This window comes from Perna viridis, chromosome 15 (genome assembly GCF_037379345.1).
Source record: "Perna viridis isolate PV_CMFRI_1.1 ecotype Kerala chromosome 15, ASM3737934v1, whole genome shotgun sequence".
Taxonomy (NCBI): domain Eukaryota; kingdom Metazoa; phylum Mollusca; class Bivalvia; order Mytilida; family Mytilidae; genus Perna; species Perna viridis.
This window is the reverse complement of record NC_142459.1, coordinates 16,671,751-16,694,906: the sequence shown is the minus strand read 5'-3', so window position 1 is coordinate 16,694,906 and position 23,156 is coordinate 16,671,751. Positions and strand designations below refer to the sequence as shown.

The following is a 23,156-nucleotide window of genomic DNA, read 5'->3' as shown; positions in this document are numbered from 1 at the left end:
ATAAAAGGAGGGGTGCCACCCTTGCACCCTCGCCTGGATCCGCGACTGTAATCTATACTTACTACACAAAAAGGTTACATTGCAGCTCCGAAAATTCTTCATTAGAAGCTCCTGACATCTTCAATAAAAGGGTCAGATCGAGAGAAATAAATTGGCAAATCTTGATTCAGCTTTCCTCCCTGCGAATGTTCGGGTCAATTTGACAAAATAGTCCAGGTCTCTGCGTCAAATTAGTTATCATATAATCATTGAAATCTTGCCGTTCTACACATATTAAATAGCCTTAATATCGTTAATGTCGTGCGTACAGTAAACATCACATATTTGACATGGAGTATGATCGGCGGTGGAGCGATATCTTAATGCAAACTTTGCAAGGATAATAACCCGCGGAGTGTTATTTTGGTAGTTGTATGTTGAAATGTCTACCTTGGTTACGTAATTTGGTTGCCGACGATCTCTAAGTCAAGTTCAGTCTACAAAAAGATTTCCTTGACAACAATTGCCCTTTCGAGAAAAAAACTTCTTATCCAACAACAAATTCCAGCTCCACCCCCTTCACGATAAAAATAGTGCTTTAGCGGTAGAAAGAACTGTAAAATCCTTTCTTACATATCATATACACCAACAAGTATGTCCCTTTACGCGAACGTTTTTCATGTACTTTTAACATGATGCCTTTTTTAACCTTTAATAAACTACAGTTAAACAGCGCCATTATAGTGTCAAAATCTAAAGAGGTTTCCCGGTTATGACAGAAATTACTTAAAAGCCGACTCGTTCATCGTTATGTAACATTTCTTAATTAGTAAAATAAAAGATGTCAATTCTACAGCTCCATCTGCATATTCACTACAGCAATGTGATATAGATTTCAAAGACATTGATTTTTGCAAAATATAAAGATTGGTGCAAATGTGGAACAAAAACTGCTATCATTAGGGACCGATCATTTGATTCTGAGGGGGTGGGGGCGGGGAGGGATTGGCAGTTTTTGGAAATAATTGCCCAAAAAATATTCGGGCCTACACCTCTCAGAAAATAAATAAATCTTCTTAGCCTTGTCCAGATACACCATAAATGGAAATGGAAATTAATAATCTAGCCTATGTGTGGTTGAAAAAAATATATATGTTCTGACCCGTAAAATTTCAAAAATAAATATTCTGACCCCTCAGAATCATTAAGTTAAAATGAAATAGATAAGATTATGCTAAAAATTCGGGAAAGTAAAATAAAAAAATAAAAATAAATAAATAAGAGCTAAATATTCATCATAATTATTATCTTCAGCTGAATACGGATGTAGAGTGGGTTTGTCTCCCTTTGTTAGGGGCAATAACCATTGTATCTAATATCAAAGTGAACTATTCTAGACGAAAACAAAAGTGTTTTCAAGTGCGTATGTACTCAGTCTGGTGTGATTTAAACAAATTTGGATAGCTACTGTAAAGAAAGGCGCACAGATACTGAACACAATGTTTTTTTTATACATTGACATGTCGAGATTTTTGGTCCACAAACTTAATGAAATTGTGACATTTGAAAGCTATCAAATATGAAAGTGAAAAGTGAAATATTTATTGAAGAGAAATCATCGTACTAGCATTTCAGAAAATGCGGTGGCAGAACATTGAAGCGTTAAGAGCCCGTTGCACGTAAGCAAGAAAAGCAATATACTTTGGTAGATTTAAGCACTAGTTGTTTACATATCTGGTTTCAATCTTACCGACTTGTAAAGTAGTCATTGCTATACTTCTGTTCTACACTAAATTCAAACTAACTATCAGTACATGAATAATTAAGGGAACATCCATTTTATATTTTGTTACAGTTAATTTTTGGAGAAAAAAAATTTACATGTTAGACTATCATTGGTGATTTGTTTTATCTCGAAAAGTAAAATCGAATATATGAACTAAACATTAAGGGTAAACGAGCATCTAAGTATGAAAGCTTATTTGGGTCATTTTATGATCATCAAAAAAAAAGTTGTTCCCACGAGTTGCTCATGTTCTTCCCACGAGTTGTGAAGTAGTCCCCACGAGTTTCCGAGTCTTTCCCACGAGTTATATTTCTAATGTTGGGAACGACATAAGTAAATCGGGAGAACAACATAGTAACTCGTGGGAACAACATAGTTACTCGTGGGAACGACATAGTTACTCGTGGGAACGACATAACTCGTCGTAATGACACAGTAACTCGTGGGAACGACATAACTCGTCGTAATGACACAGTAACTCGTGGGAACGACATAGTAACTAGTCAGAACAACTTCGTAATCGACTTCACAATTTTCTTGGGAACGACCAAGTAACTCATTGGAACGACATAGTAACTCGTGGGGATGACATAGTAACTAGTGGGAACACTTCGTGGGAACGACTTCTCAACTAGTGGTGGAAATGACTTATTTATTTCTTTTTCGTGATCATAAAATGACCTGATTAAGCTTTCAATACTAAAAAATTCAGGAAGAAGACTTGATCCTATCTCATAAAATAAAATGGATGGTTACTCATATGTAAAATGTAAAGAAATCAGTATGCTAAAATCAAAATTTTACAAGTACATTTTCTAAGATTTCACTGAAGCACGCGTTTACATACATGTACATTCAATTAACATAGAAAACCAAAATTAAATTGTAGCAGTAAAGTCGTCGAAGAAGTGAAAGGTAGCCTTACTGTATTTTTACTGTTAAAGGTCCCCAACTAAATGTTTGTATAGTGGAAAAGTGATAGAGATTTCCAAAACATTTATTTTTAATATAAAAAAAAACATGAACATGTAAATTCAAAAATAAAAAAAAATATCAAGAACACTTCTAACTTCATTGGCTGCCACTACAAGCATTAGCTTTACTTACATATCGGGTTGGTCATCCGAGTCCACGTGACCATTTCGCATTCCATTGGTTTCTGTTTGTGATACAATTTCGTTAATAATTTTATCTTCCCCACTATCTTTTGATTCAATAGTGAGTTCACTAAGACTTAACTTCTCATGATTTTCTGTTTCAATACTATCTTCATGTGTATTTATTATTGACTGTGACGTAACTTTCCTGGTTCCAGAACTGGAATCCGTTAGTGGATTATCCGCATGATGTGTTCCAATTGATAAATCCGACTCTGCCCCAGAATCAGCCGAGTTCTTCTCCACCTCTTTGACATCATCATTGGTCTTTTCGATTTCATTAGACGAATCCATTTCCTTTATTACCACACGTGAATTTGTTTCGTTTATTAGGAAACTACGGATAGGAGACACCTCTTTTTGCAAGTTTTGACGACTTTTGACAATTTCGTTTTTCACGCTATTGTTTGGAAAGTATCTTGTCAAAGTAAGTCCTTTTGAAATTGACTCTGTGTAAACATCATCTTCTGACTTCCAGTGTTTTGATGGAACACCTTTTTGGGACAAAGCAGAGTAGTCCACAGAACCTTCAATATAGTTTCCACTAGCCCTATCAATATTAATTCTGACGATATGTTGGCCCTGGGCTTGGCCTCGAACAGCTGAGTTTGTCCCTGATAAAACAAATGAAACGTATGATCTGATAATCTGATAAATGCACATAATTGGTAGTTTTAATTAGTTCATGGTGTGTGGGTGTACGAGTTAGATTTTTGTTTAAATTTGTATGTGGGACATTTTTACATTTTTAAATGCTAATAGAACAAAATGAAATTTACAAGTTTAAAATGGATGAAAAAAAAAACTTTTTTCTATTTTTCATAAAAAATGTATGTACATTTCAATTAAATGTGACGCTAATACATTGTGTATAATCGTCATCGTGATATCTTATTACAAGTTCTCTGAATGGCCGTTTACGTAACCAGTTTTGACAACAACACATGATCCTATTTTTATATTTAAAACACCACGAAGTTCTATAAAAAACTGTAAGTGCAAATAATAAGTCGTGTAGAAAAAACAATGGCGAGTTCAAAAACACCACTAAGACTGATCGGGACTAATCTTTTTTAGGTTGCTCTTCAACACAAAAAAGTTTATTGTCAATAATTATTTTATTATAATTATTGTGTGGTACACGTACATGTACATGTTGTTCATATACTGTAAGTTTTAACTCTCAAAGTCCATCAAACAAATTTCCAAAAAAGATAAATGTTATATACACATGCATCTCTTTTTTCACAGGGTCAAAGACAGGAATTTATCAACTGGCGGTGGTGGGGTTGGGGGGGGGGGCGGGTATGGGGGTTGGTTGTGGTGTTCTAAACAATTTTTTGCTTACTTGTTTTTTTCCAAATTAATTCATAAAATTAACAAACATTTTAACATAGGGAATTTCTCACCCAATAAAACGCTTGGATTTGCATCTATTTTTAAGAGAGTTTGCTAACTTGCTGTGAGTTCCAGATAAGAGCTTTCCGTCTGTTCTGAGTCATACTCTTTGATTTAATCGGCGATTTATTCTTAGCTGTTACATATAGTTATTTCGCGGGCTTTTTCTTCATCTTCGCACGAAAACAATCGAGAAAATGCTTCCGCCCAACATCTTGTTTACATAACATAACAACTTAAAGACATACATAACAATTTTTATTTTAAAACCTTATTTTTTATCATCAGAACCAGTATGGTTTGTTCTTTTATCAATTTATAATTATTTATTTTGCTAACCCCACCACCTGGCAGCGCAGGTCCTCTGGATCTGCTCCTGTACGGATAACACCAACACCTGTAAACCGACCACACAGGATACATTTGTGTATTTTCGTCATTTTGCATGGGTATCCAATTGTTCATTTAATTTTGTAAGTTTTTTTTTCACGTCTGAAGTTGTACATTTTTTGTAACTGGCTTATATTTAAGTTTTCCCGGTCCATTCTCGATATTACATGTACATGCATAACACGCATGTGCACTTACATGAACATGTAGTAATTGCAATACAGTAAATAATTTCTGTTGAAGAATATCGCAACGTTTTTGTTTTTCTTAATATACAAAATGTAAATCTCAACGTTTGATACTCAGCATAAAAGAACTGAGTCACTTTCCAAATCGTTACATTTATACGTCCGGTTATATTTCTTTTTGGCAAGCTTAGTTCACGCAATACAGTACCGTCTTGTGCATGTCATTTTGACAAGCTAAGTTAACACCAGACTATACCGCCATGTTCACACAGTATCCTTCGGAAACTACATGTAAGTTGACATTGGACAGATTCGTTTATAGTGTTTTGTCTTTTGGGCAAACTAATTATAAGTTGACACTACATGTAGATGGTACCGTATTGAGTCTTTTGTGGACAGCGAAGTTGACACTAGACAGTACCGTCTACAACGAAGTTGACACTAGACAGTACCGTCAACAGCGAAGTTGACACTAGACAGTACCGTCTAGTATAATTTTACTGTACTTGTTTCTTGTCATTTGAACATGTTTCCTATTTCATCCCTACTTACAAGTGATTCTTTGGCTGGAATTTCTGGAGTTAAAACATCCGCCAGTCAGCCTTGATCAATAGAAGACTATAAAAGTACTTGATCTCTAAGCTGTCTATCTTTTTATTTGAAAAGTACAGAACGCCCCCAAACTCATTCGAGTATACAAACAGATATTTTAACAAACTGTGTTCTTTAAAATTTTCTTGATTATTCATTTTTTTCAAGTGTAGACATTCATCACTTTAACATCATCCATGGTAAACGAGAGGCAGCGGTTGAAATGTCTGGCAAATAGTACACAATCAGAGCATGGATTCAGGGAAAGGGTACAGAAGTTGGCACCCTCTTTTTTATTTAAAAAATTGTCATTTTGATGTGTAAAATATACAAAAAAATGGAAAATTAATGGCCTAGCATCCAACTTTTTTTCTGAGGAACCCCGGATGGCACCTCTTCTTTTCAAAGGTATCTGGATCCGCCCGTGCCAAATTATAACAGGAACAAGTGTAACAGACTCTTTATTGTTTACTGTGGTATAATCGATGAGCATGCGTTACATACATGTACATGTATATTTCCATGAGGTAGGGCTTGGAATTTTCCCTCCTCGAAGCGTACATCAAGCATTTTCTTCGACTTCCCTGCAGTTAACATATAATTGTCGTATCACAGTAATCACCACTAAAACTTACAGACCACGTAAACATGAAGTTTTCATTTTGCAGAGGAGACAAGATAATTATTTGTAATAAGTTAATATTCTATTTTTATATCAAATCTTGCCTGAACATTTAAAAGACTTGTACATCAGTTCATTACAACTAGCAGTTAATTGGCGCACCCAAATGTCAGTACTTTTACATGTACAAGACATATTTATCATCGAGGTTCATTAAATTCTCTTCTGTGTATAACGCTCTATTTATTTCATATTTTTAATTTGAAAAAAAGACAGTTTACACATTGTTGCTTTCATGGTGCAAAGTTAATATAGTTTTCTTATTACAGGTTGATAATTCAGTGATTATTTCCACCAAAGTTGCCCATCGAGAAGAAATAACTGGTTATGAAATTGCTTGTAAGTACTATTCTGTCTAAGAATCGGATAAAAAGACGTGGCACAGGAAAGAAAAACGCAGAGATTTTATTGCATTAACCAAATGTTTATAACTGATAAACTTCTGAAATAACCATTAAATTATTTGTAAAATTTGCGTTTTTAAGGTATTGATAGGTCAAATTTAGTTATAATGCATAAAGGAAAAATGACAGGAAAATTTTCCCGCTTTTTTTTCCTTCTTCAACCAATCAAAAAATAACGTCGTCACAGATTCTTCAGGATAAATTTGAATAGCTTATCAGTTGTTTTCTAAATGTATTGAATATATTTGAGGCAAAATATATCAAATCGAGAATTACTATGTGGGATTGCCTGATTCTTACACAGTATGTTACTCACTAAATTGCACTAAAAGTATATAAAAATTAAAGAAATTACATCATTGCACTGATGGTAGAAATATTTCATTGAATATTACATGGATTTTTACATTGTATACCACAGAGCACCCATATTGAACCAAAAGCTTGCCCCATGGTCAAGATCTATTTCCGGGCTCCATGTAAATGAACATGTCAGCTAACCGGAATGTCAAAAATGTTTCACATTCCATCCCATTAGTAGAACATTAGCAGAAATTCAGTATTATGTACTAGACATGACAATGTGATATTTTTTTTTAATTCCACACAGTTGCGGATCCAGGGGAGGGTGCAGGGGGTTAGCAGAAAAGGGGGGTGTTTTTTTCATGTTTGCACTATATTTCTTGGAACAAGTACATTTTGATATATCAGACCCCCCAAAAAATTCGCAGCCTTCATATTGGAATCAAGTCAGATGTTTTTCACCAAGAATTACACATGAAGCTGCATAATAATATAATATGCATTTTCCACATTCAAATGATGATAATGTAAACTTGATTTACCTTACCGCACCTGTCAGGAGGCACCGGATTGAAATATGGAGTTAGCAATAGATACCCAATAAATCAAATTGGTACAAATATACTATAAATACTTGCTTATGTAGACAAAAAATTCACACTTAATATTTAATGAAGAGTTTGATAAAACATTTCTTTGTTATGATGATTTACCAATGCTGTGTACTCAAAGTTTACAGAGTATGCGAAAGGTCATTGCAAAAAGTATAAAGGCCGCATACTCGGAACTGAAGAGTCTCTTATGTAGACTTTTCAATCTCTCTCTCTCTCTCTCTCTCTCTCTCTCTCTCTCTCTCTCTCTCGAGGTCTTTTGTTCCATATATGTGGAAAAGAGCGAATGTGACGCCAGTTTTTAAGAGCGGAAATGCGCAAGAAGTGAAAAATTATCGGCCCATTTCGCTACTGAATATTATTTCAAAATGTATGGAACGTTGCGTTTATAAGCACGTACATAATTTTCTGACAAAATCGGATTATTACTCAACACCAATCAGGGTTTACTCATGGTGACTCAGCTATCAACCAACTACTAGATATTTCAAATTCATTAGGCCATGCTTTGGATAACGGTAAGGAAATTCGCGTTGTTTTTGCGATATCTCCAAAGCCTTTGACCGTGATTGGCATAAAGGCTTACTATACAAGTTACAACAGTACGGTATAACAGGACGTCTTTTGCGATGGGTTAGTAGTTATATGTCGGACCACACCAGCGAGTTGTTTTAAACGGTTGCTTTTCTAATTGGAAACCAGTGAAAGCTGGAGTTCCGCAAGGATCTATACTCGGGTCTATATTATTTCTTGTTTTTATTAACGACATCGTCAACGACATTGATGCCTGTATTAAATTATTCGCCGACGACACTAGTCTTTATGTCATAGTAGAGATGCCAGATATTACAGCTCAAACATTGAATAGTGATATGGAAAAAATCCATCAATGGGCTACGCGATGGTTGGTGCAATTTAATTCTTATAAAACGGAAACGATGTTGATATCACGTAAAAATGCACGACAAAACCACCCTCTATTACAGATGAATGATTCTGTTCTTCAAGAAGTCATCAGTCACAAGCATCTTGGTATCTATTTCTCCGAAGACGGTTCCTGGCATGATCATATTGATTATATCATGAAGAAGGCATACAATAGGATTAAAATCCTACGACGCGTGCGATTGGTTCTTGATCGTTTTACATTAGAAAAAATGTATATGTCGTTTTTCAGACCGATCTTAGAATACAGAGACATTGTGTGGGATAAAGATTTTCAAATTTTAATTAATAAGATCGAGAGAGTCCAAATAGAAGCCATGCGAATTGTTACAGGTGGTACCAAATTAACATCGCTGGACGAGCTATATCGCGAAACCGGTTGGGAAAAACTCTCCGATAGGAGGAAAAACATAAACTTGTGATGATGTATAGGATGGTGAATGGTGATACCCCCGAGTATCTGAGTACCCCGGTGCCAAATGCGCGGGCTAACAACTATGACCACTTTAACCGCCAATCACATAACTTAACCGAGTTACGTACTAGGACATCATTATACTCCAATTATTTTCTGCCGTCCTCTGTCAAAATGTGGAACGACCTTCTAGTCACCACTCGGGATTCTAGGTCCTTGAATATATTCAAAACGCGTACTGATATTTCGAACGATCTTAAAAAAACCTATGTACTATAATATTGGTAGTAGGTCCGGTCAGGTCTTGCATGCCAGATTGCGCATGGACAGCAGCTCTCTCAATGAGCATCTGTACAGGCGAGGTCTGGTGGCCAGTCCGAACTGTATTAGTTCTGTGGACAAAGAGAAACATACAGCCACTTTCTACTTGAATGTAACAATTACTCGACGTAACACCATACATACTTTGAATTTCCATATCGAGTTTGACATTCTCCTCAAAGGGTCTAATGCTCTAACTTTAGAACAAAATACAGATTTATTCTTAAAGGTGCAAACTTACATTTAAAAAAAAGTAAACGATTTGTCAATGCTTAATTGTGTATATACATATATCTGTTTGTATTGTGTGTTATTTCCTGTGCATTTCAACTCCTCAATATCCCTTTTGTATACTTTCCTATCTATCCCTCTTCAATTTAGATACATATTCTTTATGCAACTTTGACTTCTCCAATAGTTACTTGTATCAAAGATACATACATGTATAAGAGCACGCTATTATTGTCTTAAGGTGGTTCATTGTTTATTAGGAGCCGGATTAGCATAAGCTTCAGCTTGTTTCCGAATCCTTGTGTTGTAATTATAATATCGTCATTTCATATATTGATGTATTCTTTGAAATAAAAAAATATATTTAAACTAAAAAGTATAAAATGTAATACATTTATATGTATATATATTTTTTTAATATAGCTGTTGCCCCTCAATCCATATATTTACATGTTTCTAACAGGATATTCTTGAAATTCTGTAAAACATATCTTAATTAATGTAATCAAAGAACAAAATGAACAAGTTTTACCTGAATTCGCAAATCCGAGAGTGAATTTAAAATTAATCGTAAATTTTTCATGTACCGTGTCCTTGTATGAATTTACAGGATACAACATACTCTTAAGCTTTTAATCTTTTTAACAGTGTAAATTAAAGGATGCAATGGCGGTAAATTATATCAATTAGCATCTAGAGATACATGTACATGTACCTTTACAGTCTATTTTAAGATCATTTAACCGCTTGTCACTCGATAGCACCGTTAAGCGTGCGTAAGTCTGAGCGGAAGATATCTGGAAAGTTTCAATCCCCTGGCGTTCTACCCTCAGCACCAGCTGCCTGATTTTATAAAGAACATAATTTCGCATGAAATATTAAAACTAAAATTGCGAGAAAATGAATCGAAAAATGTGTTGGTTATTTCGTGTATTTTTACATTTTCCCCATCTCCACCATGTTCAATGTATACTGGTCAAAAAGTAGATCTCGCCGTTTTCAAGACAGAAGCAATATTCGCCAATCTGCTCACCAAAATTTTATTCCTCATTGAAAATCGTTGCATGAGTGATAGCTTGTTTAAGAGAGCAAATTATCAGCGATCTGTTATAAGTTTTTATCATACATGTGTAGATTTCGGGTATTAAATAGTTTCACAGAAGAGGACAAAAATTGGTTGGCGAGAATTACTTGGTGGCGAGAACTACATTTGTACATGTACTCCTTTAAATGAAATTATACTTAATTCAATCGTGTCACAATTTTACGATATAGTAAATTTTGCAGAAAAAGACCATGTATATTTAATATTCACTTACGCGGGGAAAATTTGTACTCTACCCAATGCCTTACATCCAAGAAGTATTTGTCACGCACGAAACTAAACTATTCAACAGTTACATGTAAATATATGTAACACCAAAACGGGTATATTTTGCCACAAATTTTAGGGATGTAGAAGCCTTATGTATCAAATAAGGTTGATGACAAAATTATCGAACGCCAATCCAAAATCAAGTCAAGTCCAAAATAAATCTTACAAAATTGATATTACATACATTTCAAACGAAATGGTGGGTTAAATATAGGTTTTATAGTGCTAAACCGGTGGTGATTTAATAGGAGTTTTATGCTGTAATGTCATAATCGGTAATTCAGTCAGAGCATTTAATATTACTACTGATACATACATGTAGATATTTTTTTTGCATTATTACATGTATTTTAAAGGAAAATTATAGCACTTGAAATCAAAACTATGATGAGAATATATATTGGGTCAACAGTAGATGTCACTGTTGCCCCCTTCAAACATGTAAATCATGTCAGAAAAAATGTTGTGTAGCCTAAGAGTACGCTTATCACAAACTTTGAGATCAGAAGATTTGAGAAGCTAATTAATTTTTAACACATCCACGACAGGTCTCAATCATATATTTAGTAGGTTAAGTTTATGTAAATCTTAAGGATTTACTGCGATTTATTTTAATACAGATATTGACGCTCTAATCTCTCGGGCGGGTCATGATATCGGTCGTCTTTCGTCAATGGAGGTAAACAAATAAGGTTGCCATGGCATTTACACCTTTAAACTGCAGGGCTGGATCAATACACTTTGAAAAGGGGAGGATGCCAGCCGAGGTTCCACATAAAAGGGGGGTGTTTTTTTTCAAATCAAAAGGGGTACCAACCCCCTGCAACCCCTCTGGATCCGCCACTGTATTGCAATATAAACATTGTTCCAAATGTAACGTAAAGTACATGCGTGTTGAACTTACAATGTATCTGAGTATCTAAAGCAGGTGTAGCATTTAAGTACACTTGCGTACTCGGAACATTTATTTTTACATAATTATTGAGGTGAATCGAGCTTTATATACATGTAAAATTCAGATATTTAAATGATGTGAAAATCAAATTTGTGTTATTTTTGCAGTTCGGTAAAAACAAACAGGAAAACATTTAAAAACAGACAAACAAAAACATTAAATTGTAGTAGATAAAAAAAGCATCCGAAACATACAGAGGCTCTCGTACATATAAGCATCCTGTAGAAGTTAATGCATTAAGGTCCATATCTTTTCCACTTTTGTTATAGTGAAACCTACAAAAACCGAACCTTGGAAAAAATTGAAAACAGTGTATATGTTAGCCAGACCTATTGAATTTCATTCATATCAGTTTCAATGTGTTTTGAATATCTATAAACCGAACATCGGCCCAAATCCCACGAAATCATTTTATCCAAAAGGAGTTCATTTAAGATAGGATTTACTGTGTAAAAATTGAGTACATGTATGTCACAGTATTGACTATATAACACCTTAAGGAGGTAGACCTAGGGTAAAGGACTATATATTTACATAGCGATAGGTCTTCCTGTTTTAAAACCCGTGTTTTGGAGAAGACTATAAAATGTACATTCATCTCCCACTAAATCAACCTAATTAAACTCGGTAACTCTTGCAAAATGCCAATTTCATACACAACTTACACATTTTTTTAATCTCAAAAGTGGTTTTGTGTATTGTAACCGTTACTGAATTAGAACACCTGTTCAACTTTTTTTAAAGACTGTTACTTAAGGAGGTAGACCTAGGGTAAGGGAAATAATTCTTGAAATCAGTGATATGCTTGTATCATATTCAATTTTACCGAAGCCTATCAAGTATTTCTTTGAAACAGAATAAAATCAGTCCAAGTTACTGTGGTGCTTACATGAGATTGATGTAAAATGCTGAATATAAACATTCCAGTGATTTATAGAAATCGTGTCTACCTCCTTAATTTTTGCTCCGTTTTGCTCTATTTGCAAGCTTCGAATAATAACCTGTACTGACCAGAAAAGAAAATGAAGGAAACCAGGAAGAAGCCGGTTATAAAAGTAAATATTATCCAGAAACAATTACTATAGACTAGGAAATTAGATAAAAGAAACTTGGACTAAAGTTCGGGTGCACCGGTAGGGAAAACCTATACTGACAGATTTCTGTCTGGTTCCCTTGTTTACTCTTTCATACTTTGAATATTGACAGCTTGTGCTACGCAAGTAGCACATGTAAGTAGTGTACAACGAGAGAATATGTAGAAGTTTGTTGTTTCATACAAAATGGAGGGTTTTTGTACATTTAAACGAGTTAAAAATTTTGTTTGTTTTTTTGTATGCACACAATTGGGATCAAGATTATGTCTCACATGTGTACGCTGACCGAAAAATAAAAGTTTTTTTTTTACGAAATTTAGATCTTATTTAGAAATATTCTGTTTCCGACCGTAAGATAATAGACGATCTTTGTTTATAGTGTCATCAATATATCTTCAGTACTGTTTTAGCTACTGAATTAGGCTTCGAACTTGGTTTAACCTTACGGAAATGCCTGTATCAAGCCGCCACAATTTCGGTTGTTTTCAACTTTGTTTTTTTGCCTTGATACTTCCATTTGCTACTATATATAGGCTTTACTTCTTTTGACTATTGCCTTAATTGTTTGCCTATCATTTCGGTGATTTTGTTATTACCCTTCATGGGGGTATTACCCCTTCCCCCTTCAAGACTTTTTGACTTCTAGTTTTTGTGAAGTCCCAAGTACAATTATACTCTTTGGTTAAGTCCAATTCCATGAAATTTGAAGTACAAAGTACACTCTTAAAATGACCCATATCCCAAGTCCCAAAAAAGGTGGGTATGGTACCCTCCTTCATTGATCATTAAGCAGATAGCTACATAATATATATATATATATATCAATAAAGTTTCTTACCAAAACTCCCCGACATCAGTTATCCGAACTCTATCTAGGTAGCAACCAAATTCGTTTGAACACATTTAGAAAAATAGTAAACATTTAAATGCGTTTCGATTAACCGACCCACGTACAATGTAATTCAAGACTTTACGTAAATCCAGATTAGAGTGGGAATTCTTACAAATAATATTTTGGTTCTCATCGTGATTTATTATTCAACATTTTAAGCGTTCTATCTCAATATATTATTCTTCAAACAGTGGCTACTTAATACATTATAATCATAATGGCAAACAATATTCATGTATGTGTTCAAGAAATGGTTTCATCCATACTATCTAACCAATGTTCCTTTCATCTTTCAATGGTTGTCTTTGTAAGAATCATGCAAAATCTGAAAAAAGTGATCTACCCCAAAAAGGCTACATATTTTTATTTTTGTAATTTAGTTGTTTTATGGGTCTTTATTATGAAATGTATAATTATTCATTCAAACCTTCCTGCTCTTAGGAAATGATCAACATTAAATTTCTAAAAGATTCTAATGTATTTGAGTGTCATTTACAGAGTTATCTCCCTGAATTTTGAACTCTACAGTGCATTAGATAAGGACAAAGGTTATATGAAAAAGTAATGGTTACTTTCTATTTACTATGGCAATTCAAACAAAATATCAAAAGTAAAAATATGTAAGCTTTTTTACCCATGAATCACATTTCGCATGATTCTCAGCTGGAGTGATACTTAAAACTATACCCATGTACATATGTACACCCTTATGGGCCTTTTAACTTGGAAAGTTAAAAAAAATCTAGGGTCTGTATTTGAAAAAAAAAATGGTAGCAGAGTAGTAGTGCCCAAATATCGATTTGTACGTCAATGGTAACAAATGCAAATGTTTGAACTTGTTTCAATTTTTGTGTATACCGAGTAAAAATACCATTTTTGCCACACTAACACAATATCATTGCTACTTCCCCAGTCGTACTTGCAATACATGCCGCTACGCCCCTGCATAGAAACATGGAATATATACATGTACCCTAAATCGTCTACATTTACTTTTTAAGTATTGCTGAAGCTAAATATCATGCAAAATGTGATACATGGTTGGAAAACCTAAATATATTTACTTTTGATGTATTATCTTTAGTATGTTAAAGTGAACAGTAGTTTTCATGTGGCTTTTCACATAACCTTTGTCTTAGGAGATATAAATTACATGTATGAATAATTCATTTTATAATTCAAAATTAGAGAAAATACAATATACACACATGTAGCTCTGTAAATGACGATGAAATGCCACGGAAACCTTTAGACTTTCGATGTAAATTATCTCCTAAGACCAGAAATGCAGATTGAAATAAATCATTTTACATTTTTTTTTAAATAGAACCATAACACAATTAGAAGTGTACAGCCTCTTGGGGTGTACCATATGCATTGTATCACATTATACGTACATGTATGTTACATGTCTTACAAACCATGAAACATAAATACTTTCTCCGTTAAGAACCAGGCAAAATATGTATATGGTGTGGCACATATAGGAAAAAAAAAGACACAGATTTTATTAAATTAATTGAGAACATGTGTTTATACCCGATAACCTCCAGAAATAACCATGAAAGTGTTTGTAAAGTTTGCCTTTTTAAGATATTGATAGGTCAAATTTATTTGAAATGCACTATGGAAAAATGGCGGGAAATGCACTTTTCCTTATATAAGCAGTCAAAAAATATATACGTCACAGATTCTTCAGGATAAATTTAAATAGCTTTGCAGTTGTTTTCTAGAAGTATTAAACATATTTGAGGCAAAAAACAAAAAACAAATTGAGAAATATAAATATGATGTGCCATCCATTGCCAGATTCTTACACAGAATGGTACTTAAATTATGAAGCAAATATTAAGTTACAAAATAAATAAACAAACAATAGTCAAAAAATATACGTGCAAAGTAAAGTTTTAGTTTCTCGGCATTTTCTTACTTGTCGTAGACATGGGAAAATAACTGCAAATACATGTAATGATCGATCAGAACATCCGTTTATTTCTTTTTAACGCTTCATGGTTTGTAAAGGGAGGGGGCAAGCATTTTGATTATTATGGAGAGGGTAGAATACAATAAAAAATTATAATAGTAATAATGATAATGATGATGATAATAAGAAGTTACTGGTAGTCTTTCAAAAACACTTCCTGTCATATTTATATGTATACATGTATATATGTACTTTTTTATCTTTTGTGTTAAACCTTTGTTAACCGCGTGTTTCAATTTGTCTTGTGAAATAATTTCTCCTCTGTTAATGCATCCGGTTGTAAATACTTTATCAGTTATTGGTCTTATAAAAAGCTACTCAAGTTAGCAACAACAAAAAATTACAATTTAAAACGTTTAGTGAGAATTGAAAATAATCCATGTAATTCAACCACTTATTGTACAGTATGTTAAAGTTGAGCTGAAATCTTCTTTTAAACTATTGCCCTCTTATTCTTTATGTGCGTTTCTCGCCTCTTTAATATTAAATGCCAATTCACACTCCCACCCGTACTACTTTTTAGCGTTGGGATTTTAACGTCCTTGACTACTCTACTTTTTCTTGTCTCGGACGGACGGACAAAAGTGCATTCTTTTCAACGTTTTAAAGAGTATTGTCGTTATATTTGACCCCTTCAAATTAAAAATTAAATTTTATTATGTCGTTGTCTGAACCATAAAGAATCCATAAGAAGTATACGCGATATATTTTTTTAACGAAAATTACATAATCCATGCAATGATTTACATGTAGTACTAGTCTTTGAAAGGATCAGGTGAAATAGAAGAAAAGTAATCCCTGTTTTCATCTCTATCTCACTGGATGGGTTTTGCAGTTTTTGTAACAATATTAGAAAATTTAAAAGAAAAAAAATGAGATATCTGCCCCTGAAAGGTTAGATTGCCGTGCATATCAGAAACAAATTTTAACCTATTTAATAAAACTGTATGGACAATCTTGTCTTTAATTTGACTTTGGATTTTATAAATAGTCAAAGTTGTGGACTATTTTATGCCATATTACACCAACTGCCTGATTCTATCTTTGACTGATACTTAGAATCGTTCAAAAGTACAAATATATGAAATTTAACGTTAAATTTTAATTATTCGTCTGACAAGACTACATGTACTTACATGTACATGCATTTAAATTACCAGACAAACAAATTATTCTTTTTCTCTAAATACAGACTCAAAAATTAATCAATGGAACAAAGATTCCAGCGGACATCAAAAGAATGTCATTCACGAACAAAGACAAGACACACACAACAAAGAACATAAAATAACCAAAATAATACATACATGTACAAAGTTCTAAAAGTACATGTAAATGAGCAACTCGGGCTCCACTAAAAATTGAAGCATGGACCAGGTGCACCGGTAGGGTAAGCGTCCTCTGCTTGTCGAGTTGCTCATAAAAAGTCAAGTCCTGTGTAGACGAAAGAACAAAGGAAAACTATGACACGTTGAACAAAGTTTGAACATCACGTTTTTAAAGTGCAAATGGATACACCGTAACGATCTGAAGCACAACATTATACACAAAACTATGCATTACTTATTTGTAAAATTTGCAAGTGAAATTTACTTAGCCTGATTCATTTGAAGATACGTGAAGACTCGATTCTTCATGAATTTTGTGTGAAATCTGTCACAAATTTTGATTTGGTAAGTGGTACATGCTCAAGCATAAGGTTACGTTAGGAACAAAGACAATAAAATAAATAAACAAACAAATAAAAACAAACAAATGAACTTAAGGACATGGACGAACTTTCCCGGTATTTTGTTCATTGAAACGTACCAACAAGTAAATGTTGAAATTAGGCATATAAATACGTCACGAATGGATGATATATTTGGTAAATTTGGAACACTTAGAAAATACAAGTACAGGCAGGTGTTACACCGTGAACTTTTAAAGATACGAACTTCCTGCGATAAAATATGACTTATCGATTATCGAAAGTAAGTAAGGCATTTTAATAATAACATTTTTACAAAGAATTCAAAACTTGAAAAAAATATTCCCGGGTCAGACTGGAACCAAAAGCCTTCGTATTTAAACTAATGCAGAGGACGACTATCAATCCAGTCAGCGTACGGACACTTCAAAATAAAAAGGTCGTAATAAGTTCCATAACGTTGCTGTTTCAGTGTTTCATATCTTTAGCAAAAAAGTTGGGTTTTTTACAGCTAAGAGCACATTACCAAACATCTAGTGCTTACAGAAAATGTGTTTTTTCTTTAATCACACAGCACAAAAAATACACTGTAATGGTTGCAAATGTGCATCTGAAAATCTCCGACTCAAAGTGTTCTAGTTAGCCAACAAATGTCGAAAATGCATTTTTAACGATTTCTGTTGCATTTTTTTTTGTACTTTTCATCTATCCAAAATATTTACAAACTTTCATTTTGCGACCAATGAGTTCTTTTTTTCAAGGAATCTAGTGGCAATTCCAGTCATGTGGACACTTTTTAAATTGACCCTGCTTATGGACTATGGACAAATCCTGCATGGGAAAAATATCCCAGGTCCTTTCACCGAAACCTCAAGGTCATATGTAATGTCATCTTTCATCTATCCAGCATTGCGTATTTTCAGAGAAGAAAATGACTGACCGGAAACGTATTGTGAGATGAAGTACCGTCTAGTTTGCGCAATGTTAAACAAACACTAATAATACATACGCGGGTCCTTGGGGTTCATATAGGAGTCTCAGGTTGATAACACATGTAATGAAAATTTTGACATGTAATTTTCAGTATGTAAAATTATTAATCTATGACCAAAGACATCATTTTATTTACCATACAAAACATTAGCAAACAAACACTATGGCAGATGCATGAACTGTTCATTATTTTACTTTCTATGTACCTAATATTTGAAATAGTAAATATCTCAATATCATTCTGTAAATAAGTAAATATTTGGTATATGTGAAACCCGATATCAATATCAAGATAAACGTATTAAAATCTAGTTTTTTTTATTAAAGATGCATAAAATATTTATGCACAAAGCATCATATCCTTACTGCAATTTACTTCGGCAAATTATCTTTAAATGGATAAATATTAATTTTAAACTGAATCAACTAAAATATTTTGTCAATATTAGCATCTGCTTAAAAACGTGATCTTGCGTACGTTCCGCGTTTTGCAAATAATTATTAAATGTATTTTGTATTGACTTTATCATTAAGCAGTTACGTTCTCGTTACCGTTATTGACCACAATAAGTTAAATCACCTGACATCAGCTTTTTATACGGACATTTAAAGTTTACTGCATAAGAAACAACATCAAACTACAAAACTAAAACAATATAACCATGGTTACATGCAGAACAACAAACATAATATCCATATATACTGGACTGAAAAATACAAACAAAACAACACACCAATCACTTATATTAATGTTTAATGTGAGTTGTGGTCCAGTGGCTGTCTTTTTTTATATTCATTGGTATCCGTTATATGTTCTTTGTCTATAGTTTAGGTTGATCCTCGTCTTTTATAATTTTTTCCCATCGAATTTGACAATGTGGACACATATTTGATGGCCCATTGAAGACACATTAACAAGTCGTTTGTCTTATAAGAGCCAGAGTATACAGAAAACTAGTTCAAAATTACGATGTAATGCTAAAGGAAAGTGAGTTTACTCCATTGATGATAAAGTTGCAATACATTTCATATAATTCATACCTCGAATTAATTATACTTAAAAAAAAAGAAATGAAAGTCATTTCTGCATTTCAAATTAAATTGTGAATAAGATTTCATGAAAAGTTTTGTTTTTTTTTTCCCATCATGAATCACCAACTGCCTGATTCTTACAAAGAATAAAAATATCAATTTCGTATTCAATGCTACAAATATTGAGAATCAAAGAATGGTACCCCGTGCAGGTCCGGGTGTCAAAAGAATAGGCCTGCAGCAGCGCTAAGCTTGTCGTAAAAGGCGACTAAATAGTGCTCAGAAACCTAGCCGGGGGCTAGGCGCTCTGCCCACAGAGCAACTTGGATGTGTGCCCCAGGTGGTGGAATGGGGTACCCCTGGCATGTTACATGCTGGGGTTGTCAGGCTATAATACGGAAAACCTGACCGCAAACCATAGTGGTGCACCGTGTTGGGAAAGATGCCACGTTCCTCGCACGTTAAAGAACCCTGCTTTGGTATTCGATAGGAGTAGGAACCTTTGCGCTCCGCCACAGGAGGCTAAATTGCCCGACCTTACACATCCCCCCTTTTTCCAGTGGCAATCGAAATTTGTCGATCCTATTATCCTTGTGACCCATCCTTTTTTTATCATTTCATGTTCATTTTATCATCCATTTCATGTTCATTGCAAATCGTATTGAGATATTGGTACATAGGCAAATATTGTTCACGTGAAGTTCATATGAATTGAGCCTCACATGACCGTCACGTGAAAAAGTTATCAAGGAAACCAAGGTTCTAGCAAAAATCAAAAGAATGTAATCCAGGGGCCAATACAGACAGGGAAAACAAACGCACACAAAAACATGCATAAAACAAAATAATACGTACAAAGCAAAAGAAGTCACTGGGCAACACAGACTCGACTAAAAAACTGGGATCATTGTCCATGTTCACCGGTAGGGCAAGCGTCCTCTGCTTTTCTAGAAACACCCGCCGAGTTACTCATAAAAAGTCAAGTCCAGGGTAGACAAAAGAGGAAAGGAACATTTTGACACATTGAAAAAATCGATTCTCATAGTGCAGATGGATACACCTTTAAAATAAACTATAAAACTCATGTAGACATCGTGCTAAAATAAAATTTGATCGTGTGGCATAGTAGCTACTCAATATTAGTTTTAATATAGCAGCGAAGGTTTGAATGCGTATATATTTATTGTTGCTGAAAATGTGAAGTAACTTGTATGACGAGGAATTTCGAGAACTCATCAGTAACATAACAATCACTTACATCACAATTCATACATTATGACAGAGCTTACTGGAGCTACATGTACGAGGACTTTTTGTATTGCGCTAGAATTCTAGTATTTGTTGATGTTGCTTTAAGATTAAAGTAACCACTGCAAAGTTTTTTGGTCGTAATCATAAACTCATGCATCTATTTGCACATCATTGCAATAGTTCATCGTATCATAGATTCCTTGTCTCTTCCGTCTACCCCGTGCGTGTCATTTTATCAACAACCCGGTGTTTGTAATCAAGCAGGGGACGCTTACCATACCTTTGCACCTGGTACAAAATTTACACGCTCCCATTTTTAATGAAGTCCTGGTTGCTCATTAACCTTTGTTTTTATGTGAGTTTTATCTTGTTTTTTTTCATGATTGTGCTTTGTCGTGTGTGTGAAAAAAAACCACGTTTGCTAATTTACATTCATTCCAACCTAAACTGCCCTGCCCTACATTTATCAGGGTTTTACGTGATTAAGGAACGATATATCTTCAGATTAGTTCAGTGTTCTATATGCTATAAACCACAATGTTTTCACAAATGATGTAAGTTCTGACCTCTCAAGAAAAAGTCATAGGAATATTAGAAGAATATTGAAAAAGTTCCAGGACATATTTCGAACAGTTAAAGGACAGTTCTAGTGCAAGCTCTTTTGACATTTCTGAAAGAGGTGATTCTAGACCTTCTACGAGTTCTAACAGAGCTGGCTGTCTTTGAACTGTTCTCGTAAATCTGGTTCTACAGTCAGTTCTAGCAGAGCCGGCTCCTTTGACAATTCTAGCGCAACTGACTCACGTAGAACAGTTTAGCTAAAACTTTAGAACTAATCTCCTTTGTTTGTATTATATGAAAAAATAGTCTAAATCGAACACCTAAAAATTCCGATAAACTCTATTAGCCAGACACTTCTTACACTACTTATATTTCAGTTCAAAAGAATGGATTCCTTGTGGTTTTAAAGTCAGACTGAAAGGATCTTGCATTAGATGGAACATGGTATGAAGAAATAAACAGAACAAAAAAGTTTTATTTGGCTATTTGCAGCATCAGAATCAAGGAATAAAGACACGATTTTCCAAATCACTATGGTAACTTGTGTTATAGTTTCATTTAAATGCATTTAAAATGATCATATCAAAGACAAATAACTCTGCCAAAAACCTCTTGGTTCGATAATTCTACTGAAAAAAATATGAGCAAGTCCTGTGATGCAGTGAGGAAATAATGGTATTTTCAAATAGAGCACGCATCCTTGAGTTGTATTGTCAGATCAGTGGGGTTTTCGATATTTATTTTCCTATTTTGCCCGATTTTTACAAAAACTAATTAATTCGCGTATTGATTATCATTTACTATATTTATTTTTTTTAAATATATAAATTATTTTGGATAGGTCAGAAGTTAACTTTAAAGTGCTAAATTTAAACAGGAAATTTTTCTTGTATAATATTCAAATATGATATAATATCTTTGATAGAGTATTTACGACTTAAAAATAGGTTAAAAGTCGATTCTGCATCTTTCTTTTTTCAAAATTATTCAGATGTAAAGATAAAAATAAAAATCTGCCGTAAAATACTTCACTTAAGTTTAGGCTGATCATTTTTTTGCAGGAAATTTTATTAAATGTTGTTTCCATCATTTAAAAAATGGAAACATTATACAATTAAACACAAGAAATTTGATGGCCTTCCGATCAAACCTTACATACAAATATATTTTATGTGTGTATAAATTAAACCTTTTAAAACAGTTAGGATGATATTTCTTAAAATAAAACAGATTTAATTACGAATTTATAGTTAATTATCCAAGAGAAGTAGAAGAGGCGTTAAAGGTTCTTTTTGGTCTAAAAAAAAACAGCTGAAAATTAATTATTGGGTTTTAAAGTGTGAAATGTTAATTTGGAGGCTTGAAAACATAAAGACTTCTGAAAGTTCTTGCCAAAATTCAAGTATTCCATTCATTTGGTATTATTGGTCACTTTTCGGTCACAATTCAGGCAAAAAAAATTAGGTCCACACCCGAGAAAGAACATCATATTTACTGGAAAAACCTGTTTTTACATTGTTTATCATAAGTAAAAATATAAAGCCGTTTCTCAGGTGTGGACATATAGCATCATTGGTGTAAAAATGTCCGAACAAACATCAACATTTACAATTGTCAGCAGTATCTGTTAAATGCTGTATAAATGTGGCATCATTGTGACGTCATTACAATAAACTAAAGCCAAAAAACTCTCATTTTCCTAACATTTTGACGTTTGTTATGTTATAACAGCAGAGTCAATACTATACATGTAGGCCCATTTCATAGATTAATGCCCCTGTACCTTTGCCACCTCAAAGTACCTGAAGGAATGTTATATCATAACTGTGTAAGCACGCTCCATGATCGAATAAAGTGTAACCAGTGTTAACAACCCCTTTGGACTTAAAGTAGTAGTCTTTGTAAATATGAAAAATGTAATACATTAC

General features: G+C 33.7%; 1 protein-coding gene and 1 long non-coding RNA gene across 10 annotated transcripts in view; one reads left to right on the top strand and one right to left on the bottom strand.

Moving 5' to 3' along the window:
* The window catches only part of LOC148597180 (NADPH oxidase 5-like), a 68,094-nt gene that overhangs the window by 39,526 nt on the left and 5,412 nt on the right, over positions 1-23,156 (bottom strand). For 5 of the 9 annotated variants that reach the window (XM_088562770.1, XM_088562767.1, XM_088562769.1 and 2 more), the window contains one exon: positions 2,873-3,536. In XM_088562770.1, coding sequence (XP_088418896.1) covers positions 2,873-3,216 — 344 coding nt within the window. In that variant the 5' untranslated portion in view covers positions 3,217-3,536. Of the gene's footprint in view, positions 1-1,729; positions 1,769-2,872; positions 3,537-10,116; positions 10,289-13,663; positions 13,735-23,156 lie in introns of those variants that run through there. The other 4 variants (XR_015918836.1, XM_088562764.1, XM_088562766.1 and 1 more) reach the window with 3 other exon arrangements.
* Positions 1,214-22,372, top strand: LOC148597181 (uncharacterized). The gene is made up of 3 exons (XR_015918838.1): positions 1,214-1,658; positions 6,441-6,510; positions 21,606-22,372. It is a non-coding gene; the product is annotated as an uncharacterized LOC148597181 (long non-coding RNA).